The 23,724-nt window shown below is 58.6% G+C and overlaps 1 protein-coding gene across 3 annotated transcripts; it reads right to left on the bottom strand.

The window, feature by feature from the left end:
• Nucleotides 1-6,312: 6,312 nt before the first annotated feature.
• Nucleotides 6,313-15,763, bottom strand: ZNF335 (zinc finger protein 335). Of its 3 annotated transcripts, none has more exons than XM_063296785.1 (24): nucleotides 15,533-15,763; nucleotides 15,296-15,439; nucleotides 15,064-15,216; nucleotides 13,936-14,194; nucleotides 13,667-13,844; nucleotides 13,469-13,581; nucleotides 12,935-12,953; nucleotides 12,558-12,674; nucleotides 12,398-12,474; nucleotides 12,161-12,321; nucleotides 10,941-11,167; nucleotides 10,785-10,866; nucleotides 10,234-10,328; nucleotides 9,894-10,156; nucleotides 9,642-9,747; nucleotides 9,057-9,377; nucleotides 8,769-8,911; nucleotides 8,530-8,669; nucleotides 8,227-8,330; nucleotides 7,664-7,744; nucleotides 7,496-7,579; nucleotides 7,347-7,412; nucleotides 7,152-7,233; nucleotides 6,313-6,711 (listed from the first exon to the last, which is right to left on the bottom strand). In XM_063296785.1, exons 1-24 carry the CDS (start codon nucleotides 15,636-15,638, stop codon nucleotides 6,599-6,601), a joined length of 3,234 nt encoding a protein of 1,077 aa, XP_063152855.1. In that variant the 5' UTR covers nucleotides 15,639-15,763; the 3' UTR covers nucleotides 6,313-6,598. The 3 variants fall into 3 exon arrangements, with proteins under 3 accessions (XP_063152855.1, XP_063152854.1, XP_063152857.1); XM_063296784.1 differs by having other exon boundaries at nucleotides 9,057-9,380; nucleotides 10,785-10,863; XM_063296787.1 differs by having other exon boundaries at nucleotides 9,057-9,380; nucleotides 15,064-15,192.
• Nucleotides 15,764-23,724: the final 7,961 nt, after the last annotated feature.

Here is a 23,724-nt window from a genome sequence, read left to right as displayed (position 1 = left end):
TAGAATGAAGCCAAGGAAGTTGCTGAAGGGTGACTGTGAAAAGAGACAGCCGAAGACCAAGACGCCGAAGAAAGGAACTAGAAGTCAAAACAGATGGTGGACATTGCCAAGAAGAGAAGAGAAGCCAAAACAACACAAAGTTCTCATTAAGGAGCTTAATGAAGAATTTCAGAGCACTATTAGAAGGGAGAAGAGGCAGCATTACAATGACATTGACAGTAGAAACAGACATGGGAAGATAAGGGAAGTTTTCCCAAAGATCTCAGAGCTCAGAAGGAGGTTCAAACCTCAAATTGGTATGCTGAAGGACACTGATGAGCAGATAGCAACCAAGAAGATCAAAGAAACACAGAGGGAGGAAGGGAGCTGAAACTCTGTAGAGCAGTGTGGCAGGGTTACACTTAAGGTATGGAACAAGCCACAGGCCAGGAGGCTGAAGGCTTCTCCTCTGGTATTCACAGGAGGCAGGTGCAGCATACAAACCATACACTCGTAGTGTGTTAAACCTATTTCATGCAACTTATGTAATATATAGCATTAAGCCCAGATAAGTAGATAATGCTGTGTCTAGAAGTGACAAGGGACAGTACTTAGCGGGGTTATGAATTCCTGTTTTGCCCCGTGTGCTCCACAGCCTGCCCTTCTTAGCAACCAAGGCAGCCCAGCACAGTCTTCCTCCAGCCCTCACCTTTGAGGGCTGGGAACCCTGTTCCTTTCACCTGGGGTGTCGTGTTCTGGCACTGGCCACAGTGGATCTTGAATAGGTCCTGCTATGGGCTGAGGGAGCCTGGTAACCGTCCCCTGTCGCTGAGCTGCTTCTCAGTCCCTCCATTCTTACCAGCTTGGTTGGGCGCGGGTGGCAGTCCCTGGCTGCTGCCTGCAGCTGGCTTGCGTCTTTGGAAGGACTGTGAGGCCCCGAGGCTCTGCTGTTTCTCTGCTGCTTGGCAGCTTTGGGGTCTCCTTGGTCACTCCAACAAACGTTTAGGTTCAGTTTTGCCTCCTCCACGCACTCCTGGCTTCTGGCTTCCCCTTTGCCTCTCCATTGCCACTTCCCTTCTCCTGCCCACCTCCATCAGCATCAAAACCAACTTCTCTGCACTACCGGTGTGGTCCTCTACTCTCTTAGAGCCCCAGGGGACACCAACCACAAGGAAGGAAACCTCAGCTTCGAATTTTTCCTTCCATAAGCAGGAATGCTGACATCGAAGATACCTTACGAGATATTCCCTGCTTACCAACACCACTTGTACAAGAAGAAGAAGTTAGATTGGCACTCCAATCATTACCAAGTTGGAAGGCTACAGGAACCCACAGAAATATGGCAAGCAACAGAACAGTCAAGGTTCTAACCAAATGCTAAGTTTTTATTTCTATACACTCCCCAGAGTCCCCCTTCATAGATGGGCTGCTATATACATTTGTTAAATAAAAAATAAAAACATGCCAGCAAACTGGAGATTGACACAGTGGCCAACAGATTGGAAAAGGTCGAAGAACCAAAGAAAGGGGACTTAGCAGAGTGTGCCAGCTATTGTACAATATCCTTAATTTTGCATGCTAGCTTAAGATCATCCAACACAGATCAGAGACCTACATGGAAAAGGACATGCCAGATGTTCAAGCTGGCTTTAGAAAAGGCTGAAGAACAAGAGATTAATGCTGATGCACACTGGATAATTGAGAAAACCAAAGAGCACCTCCCCAAAAGTCAATATGCGCTTCATCGTTTATGGAAAGTCCTTTAATTGAGTTGACCATGTCAAGCTGTGGAACGCCTTAGAAAATGGGAATCCCAGAACATCTCATTGTCCTCACGCAAAACGTACGCACAGGCCAGGAAGGCCCAGAACATGGAGAAACAGGGAAGCAAAAGAGTGAGACAAGCCGTACACTCTCCCCTTATTTATTCAACCTATTTGCTGAAGATATATTAAGGGAAGCTGGACTGGAAGAAGAGTGATGTTTTAACACTGGAGAAGGAACATCAATAACCTGCGCTATGCTGATGACACTGCCCTGATAGCCAAAAATGCAAAGGATCTGCAAGCTCTATTAATAAAAGTCAAAGAGCACGGTGAAAAAAATGGGACTGAAATTAAATACAAAGAAGACAAAACTAATAAGAACGAGTACTGTAGAACAACCGGCCTTAGAACTGACAATGAAGATAGCAAAGTGGTGGATTCTATAGTTTCTGCCTTTTAGGATCAGAATCTTGCAGGCAATGGTTTTCCCCATTCCCTTTTATAAAAGAGAAAGTTGGGCCTTGGAGAAGCAGGATAGGAAGAGTATTGACACTTTTGAACTTTGGCATTGGAGAAGACTCCCGAGAAGACCATGGACAGCCAAGAAAACAAACAAATAGATGAGGGAACAAATCAGTGCTGAGGAAGGTGGAAGGGAAGAGAAGAGGAGGAGGATCAGCAGCAAGTGGAGGGACTAAGTTACAGCAGTGCTGGGTGTAATGCTGGAAAACTTGAAGGACCAGGTTGGGGACAAATTATCCTGGCCAAGGTCTATCTGTGTGGTTCCTAAGAGACAACAATAATTTGATGGCACAGTCATCATTAGCATTGTGTAAAGCACTGGGAATAATGACTAAATAGTAAAAGTAATTAAAGATAGAAGCTCTCACCCTGCTAGACAGTTCCATTTATGGTTCAGGAAGAGTTCCCATCCAGACCGGGATCAGGAAAGAAGAGGGAGGTTCTTCTCTTGCCCACCTCTGGTACCTGCTGGCTGCAGTGGAACCTCCCTCACCAGTTTGGAAGAGATTTTGCCGTGACCTTCTGGGACACCACAGTCCATGGCTCAAAGGCCGAACCGGATGGCCCCAAAGGACGGGCCTGAGGCCAACCCTGGTGAAGCAGATCCTAAAGCTAACACACTCTGTGGCATCAGAACTTGCCAAGAGGTCCAGGAGAACTGGCAGGGGCACCCTCCCACCCCCCCATTGCCATCCGTTTCCTAGCCCAGGTTATGCACCACGATGATTGAAGGAGCCCCTTATCCTGAGCCAGAATCCAACTGAATTGGACCCAGATAATCAGCACCGTTCAGATGCCTTTGCGCAGCGGCCAAAGCAGTTCCTGCATCAAGACTGGCCAGAAGCCCGCCTGCGGCGGATGAGAGAACGTCATCTCATTGCCTGCTGCCTGAGAAAGGGAATGTCAGCCAACGGTAATCCCCTTCTGTGACTGCCAGGTCCAAAGCTGAGGGCTTCTGGCCAATGTTAAGATGGGCCATGCCGAGAGAGAAGGGACGGCCAGACTGAAGTGGTTTTTCTTTCACTTGCTTAACACCCATCTACCCCACCTTGGGTGATCTCAGAAAAGCAAAGCAGGATCAGATCTCATTAATAGCTGGGTGGGAGACCACCAGGAAGTTTCAGGGCTAGACCAGCAATTGAAACTGCATCCTGGTAGACAGCTGCAGCCCATCACTCCCACGTTCTTGGCCAGGAACTACGTGGACATTCACCGGGAGTCAAGCTGAGTCAGCTGAGCTTTATTGCCAGGGACAAAGGTCTTCTGCTCTAACCGTGGATCTACTCCCTGTGTTTCCTCTTGGTACTTCTAGCACCAACCAAGGAGGAGGATCCTGGCCAGTCCTCAGGGAATGCGAGCCTGATGCTTGTGGACGCGCCTCCATCCAAGAGTTACTTGGTTTTCGTTGGGTAAGAATAGCACACAGGGTCACCACAGCGTGGAAACCAGTGTTTCAGCACGCACATCCCTCCCTACTTGTCCTGGGTGTCACATCTTTCTGAGTTGGGAATTTTAGTGGGCTTCCACCCTAAGTTGACCTGCAGCTCTGCAAAGGGTGAAGCTCTCCTGACATCCAGAGCAGCAGCCCCTTGCCTAGGGTGGGGAGGCAGGAAAAGGTCACTCCTCCGCACCACACTTCGCTGCCAGCGCTTCACAAAGACTGGGCCCGAGGGCTTGGCCACAACTGATTTCACCTTCTTGAGCTGCCGTTTTCCACAACACGCTCACTGATTCGCTTTTCCTTTTCTGTGGTTCAGCCTGCGTGAATGCAACCCCTTGGATGAATTTAGGGATCATGGCAGCGGGTCCTCAGTCAGCAAGGGGAGGGTGTCGAATGAACTCACTCAGCCTCCCTCTTGGCAACTGCTTTGGCAGAATCCCCCTACTCGCTTGAGGGAGCCGCTCCACCCTCCTCTTGGGCTTGAAGGGGGGCTTGGGGCCCATCTCAAGGAACCCATCTGGGTCACCCAAGGGGTGGAAGCCACGACCAGGACCAAGGTGGCCTTAGGCCCCAAGACAGCCACAGGAATGCCCCCCCCCCACTCAGCCATTCTTCAGTTATAGTAAGCAGGACCCACGCATCATCTGCTTGGGGGAAGGGTGCACCCAGCAATTGTGTTAAGCAGGGCTTAGCATGCTGTTGGAACCAGCCCTTGAGTGTGCAAAACATGGCTGAAAGGTAACCAGCAAAAAGGGGTGTGTGTGTGTGTGTGTGTGTGTAATTGCAGAGCCTCCCTGCTTCAGCACTGCTGATTGGCTCCTGCAGGCAAGTACATGTGTCCCTCCCATCACTGTTGGGGCGGGCAGGCAGGCTTCGGGGAGACCCCAGCAATCCGCCTTCCACCGCTCTGCACCTCCTCCCTCCTCTCTAGCTGGGAGCAGGGCACAGGGCTGCTCTTAGCTTCAGGCCCAGCAGAGGGTCTCCTCTGGTGAAAAGATGGGTCAGCAGCTGTGCCCAAAGGCTGCCCCCCCTGCCTGCCCGAGCCCAACCGCTGGAGCACTTCCCATAGGCGCTCAGCCTGAGTACGGGGGGGGGGGCCCTCAGCGGGCAGTGCCTCAGGGTCACCCAAAGGCAGCTGAGTGCTCCGCTTAAGGACTCTCGGAATGGCACATGCAACCCACCCCACTTGGTCTTAGATGGTTTCCACTTCCACCTATGAGGGTGGGGGAACTATTACGTTTTCCATTCTGTTGGCTACCTGTCATGAGCCCTGAGGGTGAGCAGGAGGGGGCCCCTATCCAGGGGGGAAAACGCATGCGTAGTACTGAGGAGTTAAGCAGCCATTGAGAGACACACAGATCAGACCCGCCTTGACTTTGGGGTTTATCTGTCTGGATTTTTCCCACGCTTCTTCAGTTTGTTAGGATTTTCTGTCTAATGTAGCAGTAATAAACACTAGAGACCTACTCCTCGTCTCGGCGTGGTTCCTGGCTGTTAGGACACTACCAGAGGCAGTGCGTGGCCAATCCACCCTTGTTGGCTCCTCAGACGTACGCAGCCCATTTGTTCCGTGGGGTTCAAGCCTCCCCCAGGCATTCAACCACCAGCTTTGCACTTCCAACGGTGTACGATGCACAGCCAGTTAGCTTTAGAAACCATTCGGGCCCTGGTGCTCTGCAGCAGGGCAGGCACAGACCCTGTTGGGGGCATCCGCAGTTCCCCTTCCCACAAAGCAAACTTCAGGGCAGCCTGGTGAGCAAATCGCCCTCCCCTGCTCCAAACTGGGCCTGGAGGGACCCAGAACCCCGCCCCCCCAGGCCTCAGCCCAAGGGAGCCCAGGACCTCGCTAGCAGGAGCTCTACCGGAAGAGTGGAAGGGCTCTTTCCAAGGCCACCCCCCCCCCACTGGCCCCCATTCCCAGCCCGGCCGCCTTTCCTTCTGCCCTTCGTTTCCTGGAGGCAGTGCAGCAGAGAACTGGGGCTCTGGGCCAGGCTCGGTGGCCACTGAGCTCCCCTTCTCAATGGGCCAAGCACTCCGGCCTGGCCCTGATTGGCGCAAGGCCCAGTTCCCTGCTCCAGCTGCGGCCCGCTTCCTCCTCCTCCGGCAGCACGACCTTGCCCCAGCAGAGGAGGGCTGGCTCTGGCTCGATCAGATAATGGCGGTAATCCCGCCTGCCCTTGGCTAATGCACTGCTGGGACACAGCTGGAGTTGCTGAGCCAGAGGGAGCCACAGCTGGGCGCTTCTGGTTCAGGCGTGGGGGGAGCGGGCCGCTGCCTGCTGGCACAAAAGTGCCAACTGGCGCCTGCCCCCCGCCCAGCCCCTTGCTGAAGGTGCCCTCAGGGCGACGTGGCTTTTTGCCTGCTGGAACACAATCGGGATAACGGCAAAGCTCCTAGTTAAATTCCCGGATAAGCCGTTATAATCCCAAGCAAACTCTGCCAAATGAACAGGCAGGGCCTGGGCTGCCTGGAAGAGGGGTCTGGTCAACTCGGGCAGGGGGTGAGAAGAGCCTCGGCTCCCCCCTCCCACAATCAAGGTGACTTCAGCAGGGCTTAAGAGGGCAGGGGAAGGGAGGGGCACAGGCCAGCAACCAGACTTCCAGACTTGGTGGGCCCTTTTTATTCAGAGAACGTCCACCACAGCTGTCCTCAGGCGAGGCTGCTTCCTCAAGCTTTGGTTCGGGTGCTCCACTTCCTGGAGGCACCTGGGGAAGGTGAGCCCCACCTGGCCTGCCAGGTCACACCAGGGTGGGCGAGTGCAAGCGGCTGCTGAAGCCTGCCAGTTGCGGGAGGCACAATCCGGAGAGGGGAAGGCGGGTCCCCCGGCCAAGCATCTTAGCTGCCCAGAAGTGCCAAGGAAGAGGCCAACCCTTTAGGGAGCAAGCGCCGGTCACTCTGCCAGGGTGATGATGTCATAGTGAACTCCCGGCTGCAGTTGGTGGGCCTGCTCTGGCACAGGCTCCGTGCCAAAGGGGGCGTGTGCCATGGCAGCATCTGCTACCGCTGCAGAGAGGAAGGAGAGAGGGTAAGTAGAGGCAATTCAGACTTCAGCCCCAGTATCGGAGAGCAGAGGCCACTGGGTCGTTTGACTATTGTCAGCCAGTGGAAGGGAGAAAAGGGAACACAAGAGCAGGATCTGGCCCAACCTGCACAGCCTGGAGAGCAGAGAGCGAACGTTTTGCGATCCTCTCCTGCTTGGCTGGAGATGGGGTGAAACTGTCCGGGGCAGAACTGGCGAGGCCCAGAGGATTCAGCTCCCCTCCCCCACCAGGCCATAGCTATGCAGAGCAAACCTGGAAACCAAATGCGCCAGGAAACGCCAGGCCTGCGCACTCGGGCAGAAGCGGCAACCAGACCCTTTCCCTTTCCCCTTCCCCAGACAAGTTGCAGATTGGGTAAAAATTCCTGATTGGGGGGGTGTCCTTGTTCCTACCCCCCCATACCTGTCACTGCTGAGTGTGCTGCGGCCTCCAGCTGGGCTTGCGTGACGAGCTGCTGCCCTGGTGACACTGGGACATACTGGATCTGCGGGAGAAGGCATCGGTATGGGCCCCGTGCCAGAGACCCCCATCAGAGCTGCCTCATCGGCTTGGCCTTGCCCCCCCGCCGGCACCAGCGCCCGGGGGCCCGCTCCATACCTGGGGCTCCTGCACAAACGGGCTGCCCTGCTCGTACCGGATGTGGGTGATTTGGCCGTCCTGCACCTGGAACAGCAGCGAGGACTGAGAGCAGGTCTTGCAGGGAGGGGAGGAAGGGCCCCCGTCTGCCGGGAGAGGGGGGGGCTCACCTGGATGTGGTGGCCCTCGGGCAGAAGCACGTACTCGTGGGGCAGGAGATGCTGGACACCCTCCTGAGTTACGATGTACTGCACCTTTGGGAGGAAGGAGGACGGTCACTGGAGGCCAGCAGCCAGGTCTCGTGCCTCCCTCCTGGTGCGACCCTGCGGCCAGCCCACCTGGTTCTCGGTGGTCACCAAGTGCTGCACCATCTGCCCGTCTGCCGTGGCCATGATCTCCTGGATGTAGGTGGCCTCCTCCTGCAAGGAAGCGCTCTCACTCCCGGCCCCAGGCCAGGACCCCACAGCCCCCTTTTGGACAGGGAGAGGCGCAGAACGAGGGGAAACAGACAAATGGTGGGGGGGAGGCTGCTGGCCCTCCCAACATGCCAGCAGGTAAAGGCTTCCACACAGACAAGAAGCCAGCCCTAATTCTGAGCAGCAGGGAGAGACTCCAGCACCAGCGGCCTCACAACCACAGGGCCCCTCCTTTGTCTACCTCCCACTTCCTTCTGTTCGACGTCCACACGAAGGCCAGACATTTTCCATAAACACGAAGAGCCTTTCAGAACTGGCGTTTTGTTAGCCCGGCTGAACTACCCACCCGCTTTCGTTCTGCACCTTTAAAACCGACCATAAGCCAATTTCATGGCAGGAAGGTCTCCCCTCGGAGGGGCTTGTCCCCAGTCCAAAGGGGCAACCCAGAGCCCTGCCCAGCCACCCCAGCATCTTCTGGTTCTCACCTGGCCAGGGACGTCCTGCTCCTGGGCCACGATCACGTGCTCCTGCTCCAGAGCCTGCTGGAGCCTCTCAGGGCCCAGAACAGCCTGGCCAGACTGCAGGGCCGCTGTGGGGCCAAGAAGGGAGTCAGGGGTGCCAGCCGGCCTCTGCTCAAGTGCCCCCAAGACGGCCCTGGGCCACCCCAACACCCTGGGTCAGGAACTGCAGCCCCGGTCCTGAACGGGAGCAAGGGCAGCAAAGCTTGAGAAGTCCCTTTTCGGAAGGTGGAGAGAAAAGGGAAACCCCAGGCCTGCCCGGGTGCCTACTCTGCAGCGTGGCCAGCGTTTCCTCATGGCTGTTCAGGATGATGGTCTGGGGCGCTGCGGGGACTGGTTCAGAGGTGGGCCTCCCTTCGGAGCTGTGCAGCCTCTGCATGTGGAACTTCAGGTGGCCGTTCCGGTTGAACCTGCGGGCAAAGCAGTTCTGCTCTCAGCAGGTGCCTGGGCAGGAAACACCCCTTGGCCACGAAGACTGGATGCCCCCACCGAAGGACGTCCCGGCCCACCTCTGGCCGCATATGTAGCATGCAAAGGGCTTCTCGTTGGTGTGCGTCAGAGTGTGTCTGCGCAGATCTTTTTTGTTCTTGGAAGCAAAACTGCAGTGTTGGCACTTGTGTGGCCGCAGGCTGGCGTGTTGGTCCAGGTGGCTCTGGAAGGAGCCGGGAGTTAAGAGGGAGCTCAGCTGCTGACTCCCCCTCCCCTCCATCAGGGCCCAGAGGAAGACGTGCAGCCTCCACCAGGCAACTCGCTCCAAAGCCGCGGGTTCTGGCCCCCTGGCCCAGCAAAGCGCCTACCCGGACCTCTGCCCACGCCGCTGCCGTGAACGGGCAGTCGGGACACTTGAAGGCACTGGGCCCCACGTGGGCCCTCTTATGGCTCTCCATCTCCGCTCGGCCCGCGAAGGTTGCGGTGCAGATCTTGCAGGAGAACTTCTTGGTTGGGGGGGCCTTGCCCGGCAGGGATTTCTTGGAGGGGGGGGCCTTGCACAAGGGCTGCTCAGCTGGGCCTGGTGGGCAACCGGCATCCGGCTCCTGCTGCTCCTGGGCCTGCCAGGTCAGGCAACGCACTACGGGCCAACGGACGCCCGGCAGAGTCTCCAGGAGCTCCCCGTTTATCTGCTGGGGGAGAATGATCACGGTTGTGGGGCCCCCTCTGCCGGTGCCTGACCCCAAGCGGCATGGTAGGCCAGGGTAGGCCGCCTGGCACAGGTGGCAGCACTGCACCCAAGAGACCGGGTGCCCTGGAAGGGCCCACGGCTGCCTCTTCCCCCATAATGCAGCAAGTGCTCGGCTGCGGCTGCCTTTTTCACAGTGAGCTGCTCCCGACTGTTTCCATGGGAAGCAGCACAGAAGCCTTCAGGGTCAGGGCTCCCTGCTCACCTCTGCAGAAGCTGGTGGCAGCGGTTGGGGGCCCTCCAGAATTGCAGGGCCCTTCAGGGAGTCCTGCATCACAGTCTGCGTGGTTTCACCAGGTGCCTCCTCCTTGCTGCCAAGAGAGATCGGACAACGGAGCTCTCCCTTTCAAAGGACATGGCAGAGAAGGGGAGCCGAAGCAACTCGGTGCGTCCTCAAGAGGCTCTTCTGACCTCACCCTGCACAGAAGGCACCACCCCTCCCATGAGGAAGGCTCACCTGTAGAGCACACTGGCAACCTCCCCGCTGGGGGTGACGACGGCATACTCAGAGGGGCCGCAGAAGGGAACAGCGATCTGCTGCAGCTCGGAGCCACCCGCGGAGGGCTGGACGAGGGCCTCCTGCACCAGGGCCTCCCTCTGCTCAGTCACCTGGAGAGTCAGGACGCTGGCCTGCAGCTCCTCCTCCTCCTCCTCCTCCTCCTGGCCCTGGGACCCAGGACCCTCGGAGAAGCCCTTCTTCACAGCTTTCACCACAGCCACCTGTGGGAAAGCAGAGCCAGGTCAGGCCGAGGTTTTGCCCCCCCGACTCTCCTAGGGGCTGGAAGTGCCCACCTCACCTCCAGTGCGCTGGCTGGCAGCTCCCGCTGGCCGCTCATGTTCAGCAGAAGGTCCAGGGCAGTCTGCGTGGCCAGCTCCGCTGTGCCCTCCGCCTCTGGGGGGAAGAGAAAGGGGTCACAGTTAAGCGCTGCACTCCTATTCTACAACCTTTGAGCTGTTCTCTAAAGACATCCCCCACCTGGCTCCTCTCTCTTAGCACCTGCCCAAAATGGGAGGGGCTGCTCAACCAGAGCCAGAAATGCCCCTTGGAACGCAGCGCTGCCTCTTTGCCAAAGTCCCCGGAAGCCATGCAGTTTTTTCCCTCTGCCAGCCCTGGCACCCAGATCTGAGGACGGGACAAAGGGCAAAGGCGCCTGGGCACCCAGAACATGGGGCAACCTGGACCGGGACCACTAGGCCAATCCTGCCCTCGTGAAGTCACAAGCCCTGACCCATAAAAAGGGCTGGGGGCACAGCTGTAAGCCTGCTCATCTCTTGGGGGCTCTGCCTCCCCACCCGAGAATGAGTGGCGGGACCCCTTCCCCCTTTCCTGGCAGCCCCTGGCACAAACCTGGCTCATAGAGAAGGGCAGCGCCCTCCAAGTGCTCCTGGGAAGGGCCGGGGGGTCCTTGTGTTGGTTGGGGAGCCACCTGCTGGGAACAATGAGCTGAGCGATTGGAGCCACAGCCACAGCCAGAAGAGGATGGGGACCGGCCTGGGCACTCACAGGTGGACCGGGCACGGCAGCTTCTGCTTGACCCTGGCTGTGCTGTTGCTTCAGTTCCTCAATCTGCTGGAGGGTGAAGAAGGGGCGGCGGCGGCAGGGGGGTTCCTCCGGGTGGCGCTGCACCCACTCCTCAAAGTTCTCCGGGTGGCGGCACTGCACGTGGAGGCGCAGGTTCTTCTTGTGCTTGGTGGTGAAGTGGCACAGCTCGCAGGCGAAGGGCTTCCCACCTGCAGGTGGATGGCAGCAGAGGCTGGGCCAGCCTGCCTGCTGCCCCCCAGCCCAGGCAGGAGGAGCAAGCACCCCGCCTCAATGTGCCCCCCCCCCCCGGCTTGAGGCCAACCAGGTGGAGGGCTGGCACAAACCTCCCAATTTGTAACCTCACACAAGAATACCCCAAGACTAAGAACACCATATGGGGCTTCCTGAGACACAACTCTGCCTGTTTTCAGTACTGCGCAGATGGTACCAATGCGGTCAAACACGCCCCTCACCGTTTTGGCTAGAGGATGGCCCTTGGGAGGCTGCTGAACTCATCGCGCAGCCCTCCTCGCCACAAGGCTGTCTGTCTGTCTGGCTGGGGTTCTCAAGGGTTACAGCAGCACCTGCCCTCTGGAATGAGGTTCCTCCCCAAAATTGGAATGGCTCCCACCCTACTGTGATTTTAAAGGGCCTCAAAGTCCTTAAAGGCTCTTTTCCCACGCCTTCGGACTGGCCCCTCTTCTTCCTTTCTGTTGTTGTTACCTTTGTTGTTTTTTGTCTTGTGTCGCTTTTGTGCTTTTGGTATTGTTCTTTGTTTTTAAATGTTTTAACAATTGTACACTGCCCAGAGTTGCCGGGAGTCAGACGGCATATAAATTCAATTTATTATTATTATTATTGAATGCAACCACTCGATCGCAGGCAGAAATTGCAGCTCAGCCTATGGAAACCACGGGAGGTCAGCAGGCCACGTGAGAGTACCCAGGAAGGAGCTGAACTGGATGCTCAAGGACTGTCGGGGCAGGGGGGGTGGGCGCTAACAAGCAAGCCATTGCCACCCCCAGCCCGTTTCTCCAGAAGGCTCCAAGCCTGGTGTTCTCCCACTGAAAGCCACTGATGGGGATGTGGGAGGCTGGGGCAGCCCTGCACGGAGGTCTGGCGGGGCCCCAGGCAGCTCCCCCCTGAGGCCTGCTGGAGGCCGGCACCCAGCCCCGCTCTGTCCCACTCCGCCCTCCCCACACCTGTGTGCTTGACTGCCACGTGGGAGAGCAGGAAGTCCTCGCGGACGGTGGCATAGGAGCACAGGCTGCAGCGGAAGGGCCGGTCGTTGATGTGCAGGAGCTGGTGGTTGAGCAGCAGCTTTTTGTCCTCACAAACGTGATCGCAGAACTCACACTTGAACCTGCCCGGGGGAGACCGTGGTCACAAGGCAGCCCAGGGGACCTGCAGTTCCGCACTCCCCTGCTCGAAAAGGTCACCTGTGGTTTGCGACAGCCTGGATATGGGTCAGCAGGTGCATCTTAAAAGTGTACCGCTTCTTGAAGGACTTCCCACACTGCAAGACAGCAGAGGCCCGCTGGCATCAGGCGGGGTGCCAGGCTTGGCATCGCCCCGCGGCCCCGGCTGTCCCACACCCACCTTGTCGCACATGTGGGGCTTTTCCGAACTGTGGGTCTTCATGTGCTGGGTGAGCCGCTTCTGCATCGGGTAGACCCGGCTGCACACCGGGCAAGGGAAGGAGCTCCGCTTGGGGGCCTGGAGAGGGAGGGAGGGAGGGAGGAGGGGAGACTGCCGGGGGCCGCCACCTGGAGGGGCTCGGGGGAGGGAAAAGCCCTCTTTGCAAGGGACAGCCAGTGACGCCCGGAAACAAGTTTAGCCCACTTCCAAAAAAGGTTCATGCCTGCAGCCTCCCTCTTGATCCAGGAGCTACTCTCAAGGCAGGCATGAGGAGGAGGAGGGGGAGCGGATGGGCAGCCAGCCAGGAAGGAGTGCCAGGCATGAAGCCCCCTGCTTACCGGGTCAGCTCGCCTCTTCCTGAAACAAAGCGTGGAAGGAAAGTGGGTTTGTCTCATCCCTATCACACTGGCCCGTCTGGCAGGAAGGGCAAATCGCGAACCCTGTTGGCTAGGGAATTCCGACTGGCGGGGTGGAGGAGGAGAGCCTTTTTTACCGTGGCCCCGCCCTGTGGAGCATCTTGCCCCCGGAGGTGAGGCTGGCCTTCTGGAAGAGCTCTGTCAACTAGCTTGGGGGCCCAAGAGTGAAGGGCAGGCCTGGGCGTGGCTGGTGCCTTAAGGACGCCCTCTCTGCCTTTTAGTTTCCATCCTTTATCTTCTTCTATTTTTTAACTTTTATAACGGTTTTTTAACTTTTGTCTGTAAACTGCCCAGAGTCACCTTTATAGTGAGGTAGGCAGTGTATAAACTTAACAAAAGAATGAAATCGGAAAACAAGAGGGAGACGCTGCTGAGCTCGGCTGCCGCACAAGGCCAAACCCAGAGGGTCCCGCAGAGCCATCTGGCGGATGCGACCGGAGCCCGCTTAGCACTCACTTGTCGCGACTGTGCACAGCCGAGTGGCGGATGACGTCCTTCTTGTACACGCTGGTGTAGTCGCATTCCTCGCACTTGTAGGGCTTCCTGCCCACGTGGTTGAACATGTGCTCCTGCGGGAGGCAGAGGAAAGGCTTGAGGCTCCAGCAACGATGGCTTCCCGCTGGGAGGGGGAGCGGGAGGGGGAGCGGGGCTCACCTTCAGGGAGGACCAGCGCCGGGAGCGGTAGCTGCACTGCAGGCAGCGGAAGAGCTGGGGGTCTCCAGCCTCGTGGGAGCTCACGTGGAAGCGCAGGTCCTCGTGCGTCAAGAAGCGGGAACCGCAGATCCGGCACAGAAAGGGGCGCATCAGTGGCTTGGCAGACCTATAGCAGTACCTGCAGGAAGGCGCAGAGGCACTCACCGCCGGGGCGCCCGCCCAATTGACCGCTGTCCGCCGGCTCCTGCAGGAGCCGCCCCGCCCCTCACCTTTGCCCCACGTACTTGCGGTACTTCTTGCCCAGGAACCGGTGGGAGGGCCGGCCTCGCCGGCGGGGCATTGCATCAGACTCGCTGCGGGAGGATGGGTCCCTGTTCTCCGAATCAGACTGGCTCACGGCCACTTCCCCAAGGCTGCTGCTGCCGCCTGCAGGGACGGAGCCCTGGAGACAAAGGCCAGCTGCCTCGGAGATCTGCGGACCCCCCCGGGAGACACCTGGCGAGGAGGCAGCTGGCTCCGCTTCACCGCCTGCCAAGGGAATGTTTCAGCAGTGGGTGCACCGGTCAAAGCCGGGGCACCTACAACGCTGTCTGACTGCTGTGGAGCCCTGGGCCTCCAAAGCAGCTGTGGCCAATGGCAAAAGGGAACGCGAAGGGCTGGCTGCTGGACAAAACCCAGTGAGCGTCCACCTCTGGGATTTGCAGATCCCCTCCTGTAGGTGGGGAGCAGCCGCTCCCCGGCGGGATCTCTGCTCTGACCCGTCTGGGGACAGAACGGCAAGAGAAAAGCAGGTCCTCGTGGGGAAAAGCAAACGTGCTGTCAGAGTCAAAAGCTTCCCTCCAGAGCTGGCCCAGCTGATGACGTCTAATAAAGTCTCCGAAATGAGAGAAAGCTGGTACCAGAAGCTGTCAAGGCCAGAAAATTAACTGGCAAAGTCTCACTGGCTGAATCAATTTGGGCGTGGCAGGAAAAGCGTACAGAGATGTGCAAAGGACGGCAACATGCGAAATCCTGCACGGAACCCCATTTGCAAGCAGCAGAATGTCTTCCTTCTGAAGGGAGAAACCAGGGTGCTCTGACTTCCCTCCCCAAGGGCTGGCTGCTGCCCACCTGCCAGGGCGCCATCAGTGAGGCCCTCATGACACCAGCCCTCAGCCCCTCTCCAGCCACTGCCCACCCGGCAGGATCCTTGCTGAGCCAGCCGTTCTGCACAGAGGAGCAGCCCTGCCAAGTGGGGACAAGCAAGAAGCCTGGAAACCCCCCCAGGGATTTGGCTCCTGCCTCCCAAGATGGAGCCGTACTCCAGGCAGCCCAGGTGCGTATTTGCCGCCTCGCTGCCACTTTCCTGCCCATCCCTGCCCCTGGGAGGTGGCCATCCTCATTCACCTTCTGCTTACCTTCTGGCTGAAGGGGGGCTTCCAGGCGAGGGAACTTGCGGGGTCTCCCAGGGCGTCGGCGCAGTCGCTGCTCAGGGGAAGTGGGGAGCGGGCGGCCGATCTTGGGCAGACGACCTCGGGGTTCATCCTCTGCCGGATTATAGTCGCTGTCAACTGCAGAGGGGCAACGATGGGCACCGGCAGCAGCGCATGGCAGGCCGGGGGCGCCCACCCACATCCGGCCACGTCGTACCTTCGGGGTCGTCGATAGCGCCGGCGTCCACGATGTCGTCGTCCTCCTCCTCCTCCTGGTCCTCCTGGTCCTTCTGGCTGCCCGGCGCGTCTGGCACTGGAGCCCCCGGGCGCGGGCGGCCCCTTTTCGGGCCCGCGGCGGCCCCTGAGGGCAGAGGGAGCGGGCCTCAGCCTCAGCCACAGCCGCGAGTGCGGGGCCGCCCCCCGCCCGGCGCCCCCGGGGGCCGCGCAGACCCACCTGGCGCGAGGTGCCGCTCCTGCACGTGCCGCAGCAGGGTCTGCCGGGAGGCGCTGCGGAAGGGGCACCGGCGGCACTGGAAGCGCTGCACCACCACCACCTCCATCAGCTCCTCGGGGCTCTCCGGCCCGGGCCGCCCCGCCGCTCCGTCCGCCGCGGCGCCTGCAAGGGAACCGGCGCGATGCCATTCCCGCGGGCCGCGACCGCCTGCCCGGGCGGAGCGGGGGAGGGCGCGGGGCGGCTCACCCTGCGGGGGCTGCTCGGGGCGCCGAGGGGGTGGCGCCGCCGGGGACGAGTCCGGCGGTGGCAGCGCGGCCTCATCCGCCGCCGGGCCGGGCGCGTCGCCGCCGTCCGCCGCCGCGCAGGATCCCGCGCCCGGGCCGCGCTCCGGGGGCTCCTCCCGTCGCCCGGGTCCGGGGGCCTCGCCGCCGCCGCTCTCCGCCTGCGTGGCCGGACCTGCGGGGGGGCGCGCCGTCAGCCGGGGAGGGCGCGGGGGGCCGCGGGGCCCGGCCCGCCATGTCCGGCCGGAGCGAGCGGGCGCGCCGAGGGGCGGAGGGGAGAGGAGGGGTCCCGCCCTCGGAGCCCCGCGCGCATCCGCCCGCCCCGCCTTCCCGCCCTCCGCGGGGCCTGTCCGAGGCGGGCTGCCCCTGGCGCTGCCTGCGCCCTGCTCGGCCGGCGCCATCTTGCCAGGCGCCCCTCGCCCCGCGGCCGGCGGGCAACGGGCAGCGGCACCCGCGGCCCCGCCACCGCCGGCTCACCGCCAGCGGGTCCGCCGCCGGGCGCCGGGCGCTCCGTCGGCAGCCGCACGTTCCGTTCCGGCACCCGCGAAGACGCCATTGCCGCTTCTCTCAACCGGCGGAGGGATCCGGCCCTCGGGCCTCTCCGTCGCTGACATCGCTGCTGCTGGAACTACTTCTGCAGGAGGCACCGCGGATGCCGCGCTTCTCCAGGGTCTACTTTTCGTCGACGTCCGCGGAAGCGTCCCTCGGCTTTGGCCGCGTGTCACGTGAGGGGAGGGGCCTCCGCGGGCAGGGGCGGGGCCGGCCGCGAAGGAGCAGCCCGGGGGCACGTGGGCTCCGCTGGGCTTGCGGCGGGGGGCGCGGGGGCCTCTGGCCCCCTCGGCGTCGCTCGAGTCCCCCCGAGTCGGCTTCCTGCTGCGCCCGGAGCGCGCACGCGGCCGGCCGGGCGCCGTCAGCAGATGCTGGTCTGGCTGCCCGGGACTGGGTGTTCATCGCTACGGTCCGTGGCTGGGCGGGCGAAGCAGATGAAGCCGGCCAGTGCCTGGGCCGTGGGCTGCGTGTCGTGCGATCTCAGCCACTGTGTTTTGCAAACCATGCTTTGTGGCTTCGTGTGAGGCCAGCCCGTTGTGGCGCCTTCGAAGAAACTCGACTGAGCAAACCGTGGCTCGTCCCATCAGGCTGCCTTGCAGGGCGCGGGGTGGAAGCGCCCGGGGCCCGTGGGTGCAGGCGAGGGTGTTTCGGCAGCAGAGGGCGGCCCCGAAGGACCCGCTGAGCTTCGGGCCTCTCTGTGAGCCTGGGGTGAGCGGGGTCGTGCCTCGACTATCCCCGGGGCTTCTGCGGAGAAGCGGTTCCGCCCCAGGATCTGTATCCCCGGTTTCCGGGTGGGGCTGGCCGGTCGCGGGGCTGCCTGCTGCCTGGGGGGAGCCCTGCTGCTGCGGCTCATCCCCGGATAGAGTTGTCCCAGAAGTAGAGCTTGGCTGTCGAGGGGGCTGCTCTCCCCACACTTGCCTGCTTCCCTTCTCTGTGCAGAACAGCCCCTCCGGTGGTTTCTCTGCCTGGTGGAGAGGACAAGCTCTGTGGCTGGGTAAGGCTGGGCACCACCAGAGTACCCCCTTGGTGAGTAAGGGAGACTGGCCCAGTGCCTGGGGGCTCCGCTGCCTGACCTCTGGCCCTTCCTGCCTGACTGCTGCCGAAACAGGCAATGAATCCTGTTCTGCCGCAGTTTATTTTTAATAGTTTTATTTAAACATCTTCCCGTTTCTCCTGGCCCCCTGCATTCTCTCAATTTAGCTTCCTTCTCTGGTCCTCTGCGGAAGATGGCATCCAGGAGGCCTCCTTGCAGGTGGAAACTGGCTCTAGGGGGCATCAAAACCAGCAAGGAGCTTTGCCCCCCCCCCCTAAGTTAGGGCATTTTCTCCAGCCCGTGCCACTTCCTCAGATGCAGCGTGCATATGGAGGGAGGTCTCATTCGGAGAAAGCATAATGCACTTTGTGCTTCCCTTGCCTTCCTGCTTCCTGGGCTGGCCTTTGGCTCCCAGCGCCCAACCTGGCCATGCCTCCCTCTCCCCTCCAGCCCTCCTGAACAGTTGCCTTATTAGGAGCCCCCTGAAGAGGATGCGCTCTGCCAACCGGGCTGGCTCACTGGAGCCTTGCCTCATCGGAGGTTGCGCAAAGCTGCCCGGAATGGGCCCGGCTTTGTGGCTCTTGCTTCACAGCTTCTCCAGCCCCCTCTCGGGTACAGGGGGTCGCAAGTGGTTTTGCCAGGGCAGGGCTCCTGCAGGGCCTCCCTCTCCCTGAAGGGGCTGCTGCCCCAAACTCAGCTGTGAGGGGGCCTGCAGCTTTTAAAGGAAAGACAAGGGGCTAATTGGGTGCCACCCCACCTTCCAGGAACAACCCCCTGAACAACCTAAGTGGTTTGTTTAGGCCAGGGAGCTGCAGGGCTCAGAGCCTGTGGCCACATTTTTAGTATTTTGGGAACGCTGTTAAGGAAACTGCATCTGCACAAAGGAGGGGGAGGCTCTGTTGTTTGCTTTGACATGGGGAGTGAGCTGGAGAGGTTTTCCTGATTGTGCATTTCTAGCAAGCTTTGCTTCTGCTGGGACTCACACGATAAACTGCCTCAGAAGGGCAGAAAATGCCACACTGTTTCACAAGGGTGGTTGGCTGGAGCTCCAAGGGCTGCAGAGAAGGGGTTTCAGCCCCTCCTGCGGCATCTGATTGCCTTCCCTGCAGTGGGAGACCTGTGTCGCCTGGGAGTATTTGAAGGCCATGTGTGGCATCAGCTCCCAAACAGGCCAGTGAGACAACCAGGCCACCTGAAGAGAACCTGTGACTTCCTCCCCCTTGCCGAGGAACTGAAGAAGCCGAGAATGGGCCACCTTCCCCAAGGTGTCTGTCTCCTGGGAGACCGGAAGCATGCTGACTGCGTAAATACCCAGGTTAAGAAGCCCCCCACCCTGCATTCTCCACTTGGCAGGTCCCTTCACTGAGCCAAGTGGCCTCAGTTTCCCTGTCAGGGAAGGCCAGTCTTGATCCCCTCCTCTGTCAGCTCGTGCCCTGGGTCATGTGCAGAAGGTGAGAAAAGCAGCCCAGGCCCAGCAGCAGCCGCTGCCGAGATGAGGAAGGGGCCTTGGGACCTCAGAGCCGGACTGACCTTCCTTGACCCCAAGAGACACCCGGCTGTCTCCCCTCTTCCCTGCTCCTTTGCAGCCCCCACCGCTGGTTCTGGCATCTTGCATGCCGAGGGGCTGATTCATCACTCAGGTTAATTGGCAACACCGAGGGATCTGCACGTTGTGGAAAAACAAGCCAGAACCGCAAGGCTGGGCTGGAGGCCAGTGGCTGGGTTGAGGTGACCTCCGTCAGTCTTGGCAAGGACCCCTGGAGCCAGCTGAGCCTGGGGTCTGGGGCTGCTGCTAGGGAAGGTCCCAGCCCTGGCCCTTCCCGCAACCCACAGTCCAGCCTGGAGAGGGGAATTGTTTTCTGCCCTGCCTTGGAGGGGGGGGATCTGTGTGGCGAGGGGAGCACAACTAGGGGTGCTAGGGGTGGGGGCAGCCATAGTGCATAATTGCTCCCTGCTCCCTCATCTCTCTGCCCACTCCGGAACCAGATCTGAGACAAGGCAAGCTCAGAATCGGGCCTCAAGCCTCGGCCTGTGAGCAGACGGGGGCCTTCATGTCTCAGCCCCAGAGAGAAGGGCCTGGGGGAGTGGAAGGCTGGGAGGCCACCCTAGACTTCCCTCCCCCACCCCCAGAATGTCAATCTGGAGTGCAAACTCTTGAAATCCAACAGACCACATACGCAGGGATGGCAAAACGAACGGAATATATTCACAGCAGAAGTTTAACCAAATTTAAGCAAGAATAGTTCACAGGCGCGCAATAGATCATGCAGCATGTCAAATATGTACGCTTACAGTTTGGCTTTAAGGGGTCCTAAATGTTTATAAACACTGCAAATTAGTAGAGGCACAAAAAGGACCTTAGAAACCAAATAGCCTTTTTTTTAAACAAACCTTTTTTTCTTTTTGTTGTTTGTTTTCTTCTGTCTATATTTTTTTCTCTTAACATGCACAAACAATAACAATACAGTGGAGACCTTAGTATTAACTATTCAGCTTAAGACAGAAACATTTATTGTACAACAAATATTTTGATGTAATTTGCAGTTGTTTATTAATGCTATATTTAGCTTTGGATGTAAATAACATGCTTATTAACATTAACACTGATACAAACCTTTTTTTTTTCTCTATCTTGGAAGCTTTAAGTTATCTAGACATTAGAGTATTAATCTCTAGTCAACCACTGTATCAGAATAATACAATGTGTTACTTACAACAATGTAATAAAACAAGGAAAAAAATTCCAAAGGGCCCTTAAAAGGCTGTTTTTCACAGGACCTTTCTAAAGCCAGAACAACTTTCTCTGTTGTTCAAGATTTATCTTATGGTTGTCCTGGCATTAGGAGACATATTGATCATTATACTGCATTATTGCTGATGTTGCCTGACACTGTGTTAATATGAAGTTTACTGTGTTGCCTGTCCTACACTAAAGAGACAGCCACATGCTAAATAAACACTTTGCCTGCTGTTGGGGAAGTCTGCTTTGTGCCATGTCGCCCCAAGACTGTCTCTGCAGCGCTGGGTGCTAGGGGCCGTGCTGGGTGGGGATGATGAGAAGCCCGCGTGCCTTGCACTGCTTACCTGCACTCTGCCCCTTGCTGAAGACCAGGCCTGGGTGGCAGAGTCTGCATGGAGACCCCACCGGGCCCCTCGGCTTCAGCCCTCCCTCCCTCTGCAGGCCCAGTCGGGGGGAGACTGCTGGCTGGCACTTCTTCTGCTGCTGCAGTCGCAGCTGGGCCCAGGAGCCACAAGCCTTTGCGGGGCCTCTCTGCTGCCACCTCCTCATGGGCACTTCGGAGCCTTTTCGTCCAGGGGCTGCTAGGGCAGCACTCCTGGGGGGCCCAGCCTTTTGCTCACCAGGGAGAGATCCCGCCTGGTCCTGGTCTTGCCAGGGAGGGCCCACTGGGGTTCCCTCGCACAGTGTGTAGTTAGTGGATTCATGGGAGCAGAGGATTGAGGGCTGTGGGTGTTGATGCCCGCTGCTCTGGGACTATCAGCAGCAGGTCCTGCAGAGAGAAGGGTGCTGCCTCCCCCTGCCCAGGATGGAGCTGCCTCCGCTGGAGCAACCTGGAGGCCACCGAGGGACCCAGAATGTGGGTTGGCTGGATTCTGCCTCGTGAGTCTGGTGTGCCTGGGTTTAGGGGAAGGCCAGGATAGGAACTCCCCCCCACCCCCAGCCTGGTGGGCCGCTCTTCCTTAATCTCTTTTGCCCTTTTCCATGCAGCTTGTGCGCCCCTCAGGCCCCAAGCCTTTCTGGAAGGGGAGGGAAGAGCGAGGCCTGCATGCCACTGCTTCCTGGGCAGTGGGCTCGGTTCTGCCCCAGCTGCAGCTGGGAATCAGAGACCTCCGGGAAGGAGGGTCCACCCCATCCTTCTGCTGTGGGGCTGGCTCAGCCCCACTTCTCCCACTGCTGCGCCCTGACCTCCTGCCCATGGATGGCAGAAGGGGTTGCCCCATTTGCAAGGGGCCCCAGGACCATGAGAAGCAGGAAGCTTGTGCTTCTCCCTGCTTCCTGGCAAAAGCAGCAGCGGGGGGGGGGGGCAGTCATGGCCTCTGCGAGAAGGAGGGGTGCCCTGCAGTGCTGGGAAAGTGGCAACGTTTTCCCCCCTTCGCTCCAACATGCCACTGCTGTGCAGGGCATGCCTCGGCTGTGAAACGCCCCTCTGATGCTGTGGCCCATTAAGGACATTTTAACAAACACACCAGTAAATGGTGAAGCAGAAACGGATCGAAGTTCAGGAATCCCCAGGGCAGTTGGGGGAAGGGCCAAGAGTCCGCACGTGGAGGAGGGGACCCTCCATGGCCTTCCTGCCTGCACCCTCCCTTGGGCTGCTGATCACGTTCAACACCGCCCACCGGCTCTCAAGCGTAGGAGACAGGGCAGACTCTCCCACTCCCACGTGTTAGAAGGCTGACCAGCCATCAAAGGCCACCAAGCTCCCAAGCAGGCAGGTAACATAAAACCTAGCTGGATGGCCATATTTTGATCTACCGAAGCACAGCACATCAGTGTGGCTCTGCATCCTTTCCTTGCGGAAAGCTAAGCTGCCCCCCTGCCCCCACCCCCGCTGGGCCTTTGTTAAAACAAGGGAGGAGAATATACGCCTGAAGCATCCAGCCCTGTGTTAGGGCCAATCTCGTCTCAAAGCCATCTGTCAGCTTCTGAGCGGTCCTTCAAGGGGAGCATCCAACAAGAAGGCGGGGGGCAGAGGCAGGAGGGCTGCCAGGCAGCTCTTCCAGCCCAGCCTTGGAACCAGTGCAAGAGGGCCTTGGACCGCAGCAAGGCTGTAGGCAGGCCAGCCCAAAGCAGCCCAGCTCTGAAGCTTCAGAGCGGGAGGGCAGGAGGGGTACTGGGTCTGCGGGAGTGTTGCTGCGGGGGAGGGGGAGCATCACTTGCCCCACAATGACCCACCTGGCTTCTCTGCATGCCCCACCCTGCGTTCTGGATGTCCTCCTTGCCAGCTGATGGAGCCGGGCAGATGGCTGATTCTCCTTGTGGTGCTGTGACTCGGAGATCTTTTCTGGAAGGCTGTGTGATTTCATACGTGTGTGTGTGGGTCTGTGTACACACACACAACAACAGACTAGACTAGACTAGACTAGACTAGACTAGACTAGGAGGAAAAACTGGGAACCAGCCCTGGTTCTGCTTGATGTGACCCTGAGCCAACAGTGCTCTGAACAACTTGTCCAATGATCCATCTCCCGCTACATTCCACATTTTGAAGAGGAGCTGTCCACCAGCATCCTCACCCCGCAACTTGCTGAACATGGTAAGGTCCCTGGTTTTGTTTAGCACCCTAAAAAACATCGATCATCCACGTTTGTACATTTGGAGTCCCCAGGGTGGCACCCAGGAGGCTCCAGGCTCCTTGTTTTGTATAATTCGTTACATTTTAAGAGAACAATTTAATTAAAGGAAGGGGAGCTGGCATGTCGTAAGCCAAAGGCCACGGTCCCTTGTGCCGTACGGCTCTCTTTCGGCTTGGTGTTCTTTCGCACTTTGCTTTGGAAGATTCACTGGCTTCTGCAGGTGCTCACATTCTTTTGAAGTAAGTGCCAGCGGTGTGGAAACTAACAAAGGGATAAGGAAATGGGTACTGCATGCTCCTACCGTTGCAAGAAGGGTGCTATTAAAGGGCAGGAGACTCATTCTTCATCGGTCCGATCAATGGCTGAAAGACTTGCTGGTCTCCACACCAGCCTTCAGCAGCGGGAGCCTCAGCTGGAGGGCTGTTTAGGCACTGGCAGGCAAAAGAGTCCGTCTGCCCAAACTGATCCATCCAACCCAAGTTTGGTCTGTCAGCTTTCTGGAACTCAGATTAGGGCTCCTTATGCTGCTTCATTGCAGCCAGTTTGGTCTAGTGATTCAGGTGCAAAATTAGGAGTGGTGAGGCTATGAGCCCTAGTCCTGACTTAGGCACAGGAGCAGGTGGGTGACTGTGGGCCAGTCGTGCGCTCTCAGCCCTGGGAAGAAGGCGGCGAGGGCCAGCCGCTTCCAAAAAGACTGCCAAGAAAACCACACAGACTTGTCCGTGGAATCACCAGTCAGGTCTGACTTACAGGCACCACAAAAAAAAAAAGCACCCTGCTTTATAAGCTTCTTTTATTACTTCTTCTTTTAAGGTTAGGTATACTGACTTAAATGTAAAATAGTAACGGTATAAGGCGAACCTATACTTAAAGACTAATTGCATCATCTGTGCATGGTGAATGTTCATATATGTTCTTCCTTTCCTCCTTTTTTGCATTTCCTTTTTGGTAAGTAATAAATAAAAATTTAAAAGCGGCTGGGAGGGAATGTCCTGGGAGGGCAGCCAGCGGGA

This window comes from Candoia aspera, chromosome 3, assembly GCF_035149785.1.
Source record: "Candoia aspera isolate rCanAsp1 chromosome 3, rCanAsp1.hap2, whole genome shotgun sequence".
NCBI classification, from domain to species: domain Eukaryota; kingdom Metazoa; phylum Chordata; class Lepidosauria; order Squamata; family Boidae; genus Candoia; species Candoia aspera.
The sequence above is the reverse complement of the archived record's forward strand: the minus strand, read 5'-3'. Positions and strand labels throughout refer to the sequence as shown.

Excerpts from the sequence above, each read along its gene's own strand:
- ZNF335 (XM_063296785.1), bottom strand. The coding sequence starts at position 15,638 with ATGGAGGTGGTGGTGGTGCAGCGCTTCCAGTGCCGCCGGTGCCCCTTC. Across the intron at positions 8,912-9,056 it reads CGGCGTGGGCAGAGGTCCGG|AGCCACCTGGACCAACACGC; the intron begins GTAGGCGCTTTG and ends GGCTCCTTCCAG. Across the intron at positions 8,331-8,529 it reads AACGCTGGCCACGCTGCAGA|CGGCCCTGCAGTCTGGCCAG; the intron begins GTAGGCACCCGG and ends TTGGCCCCACAG.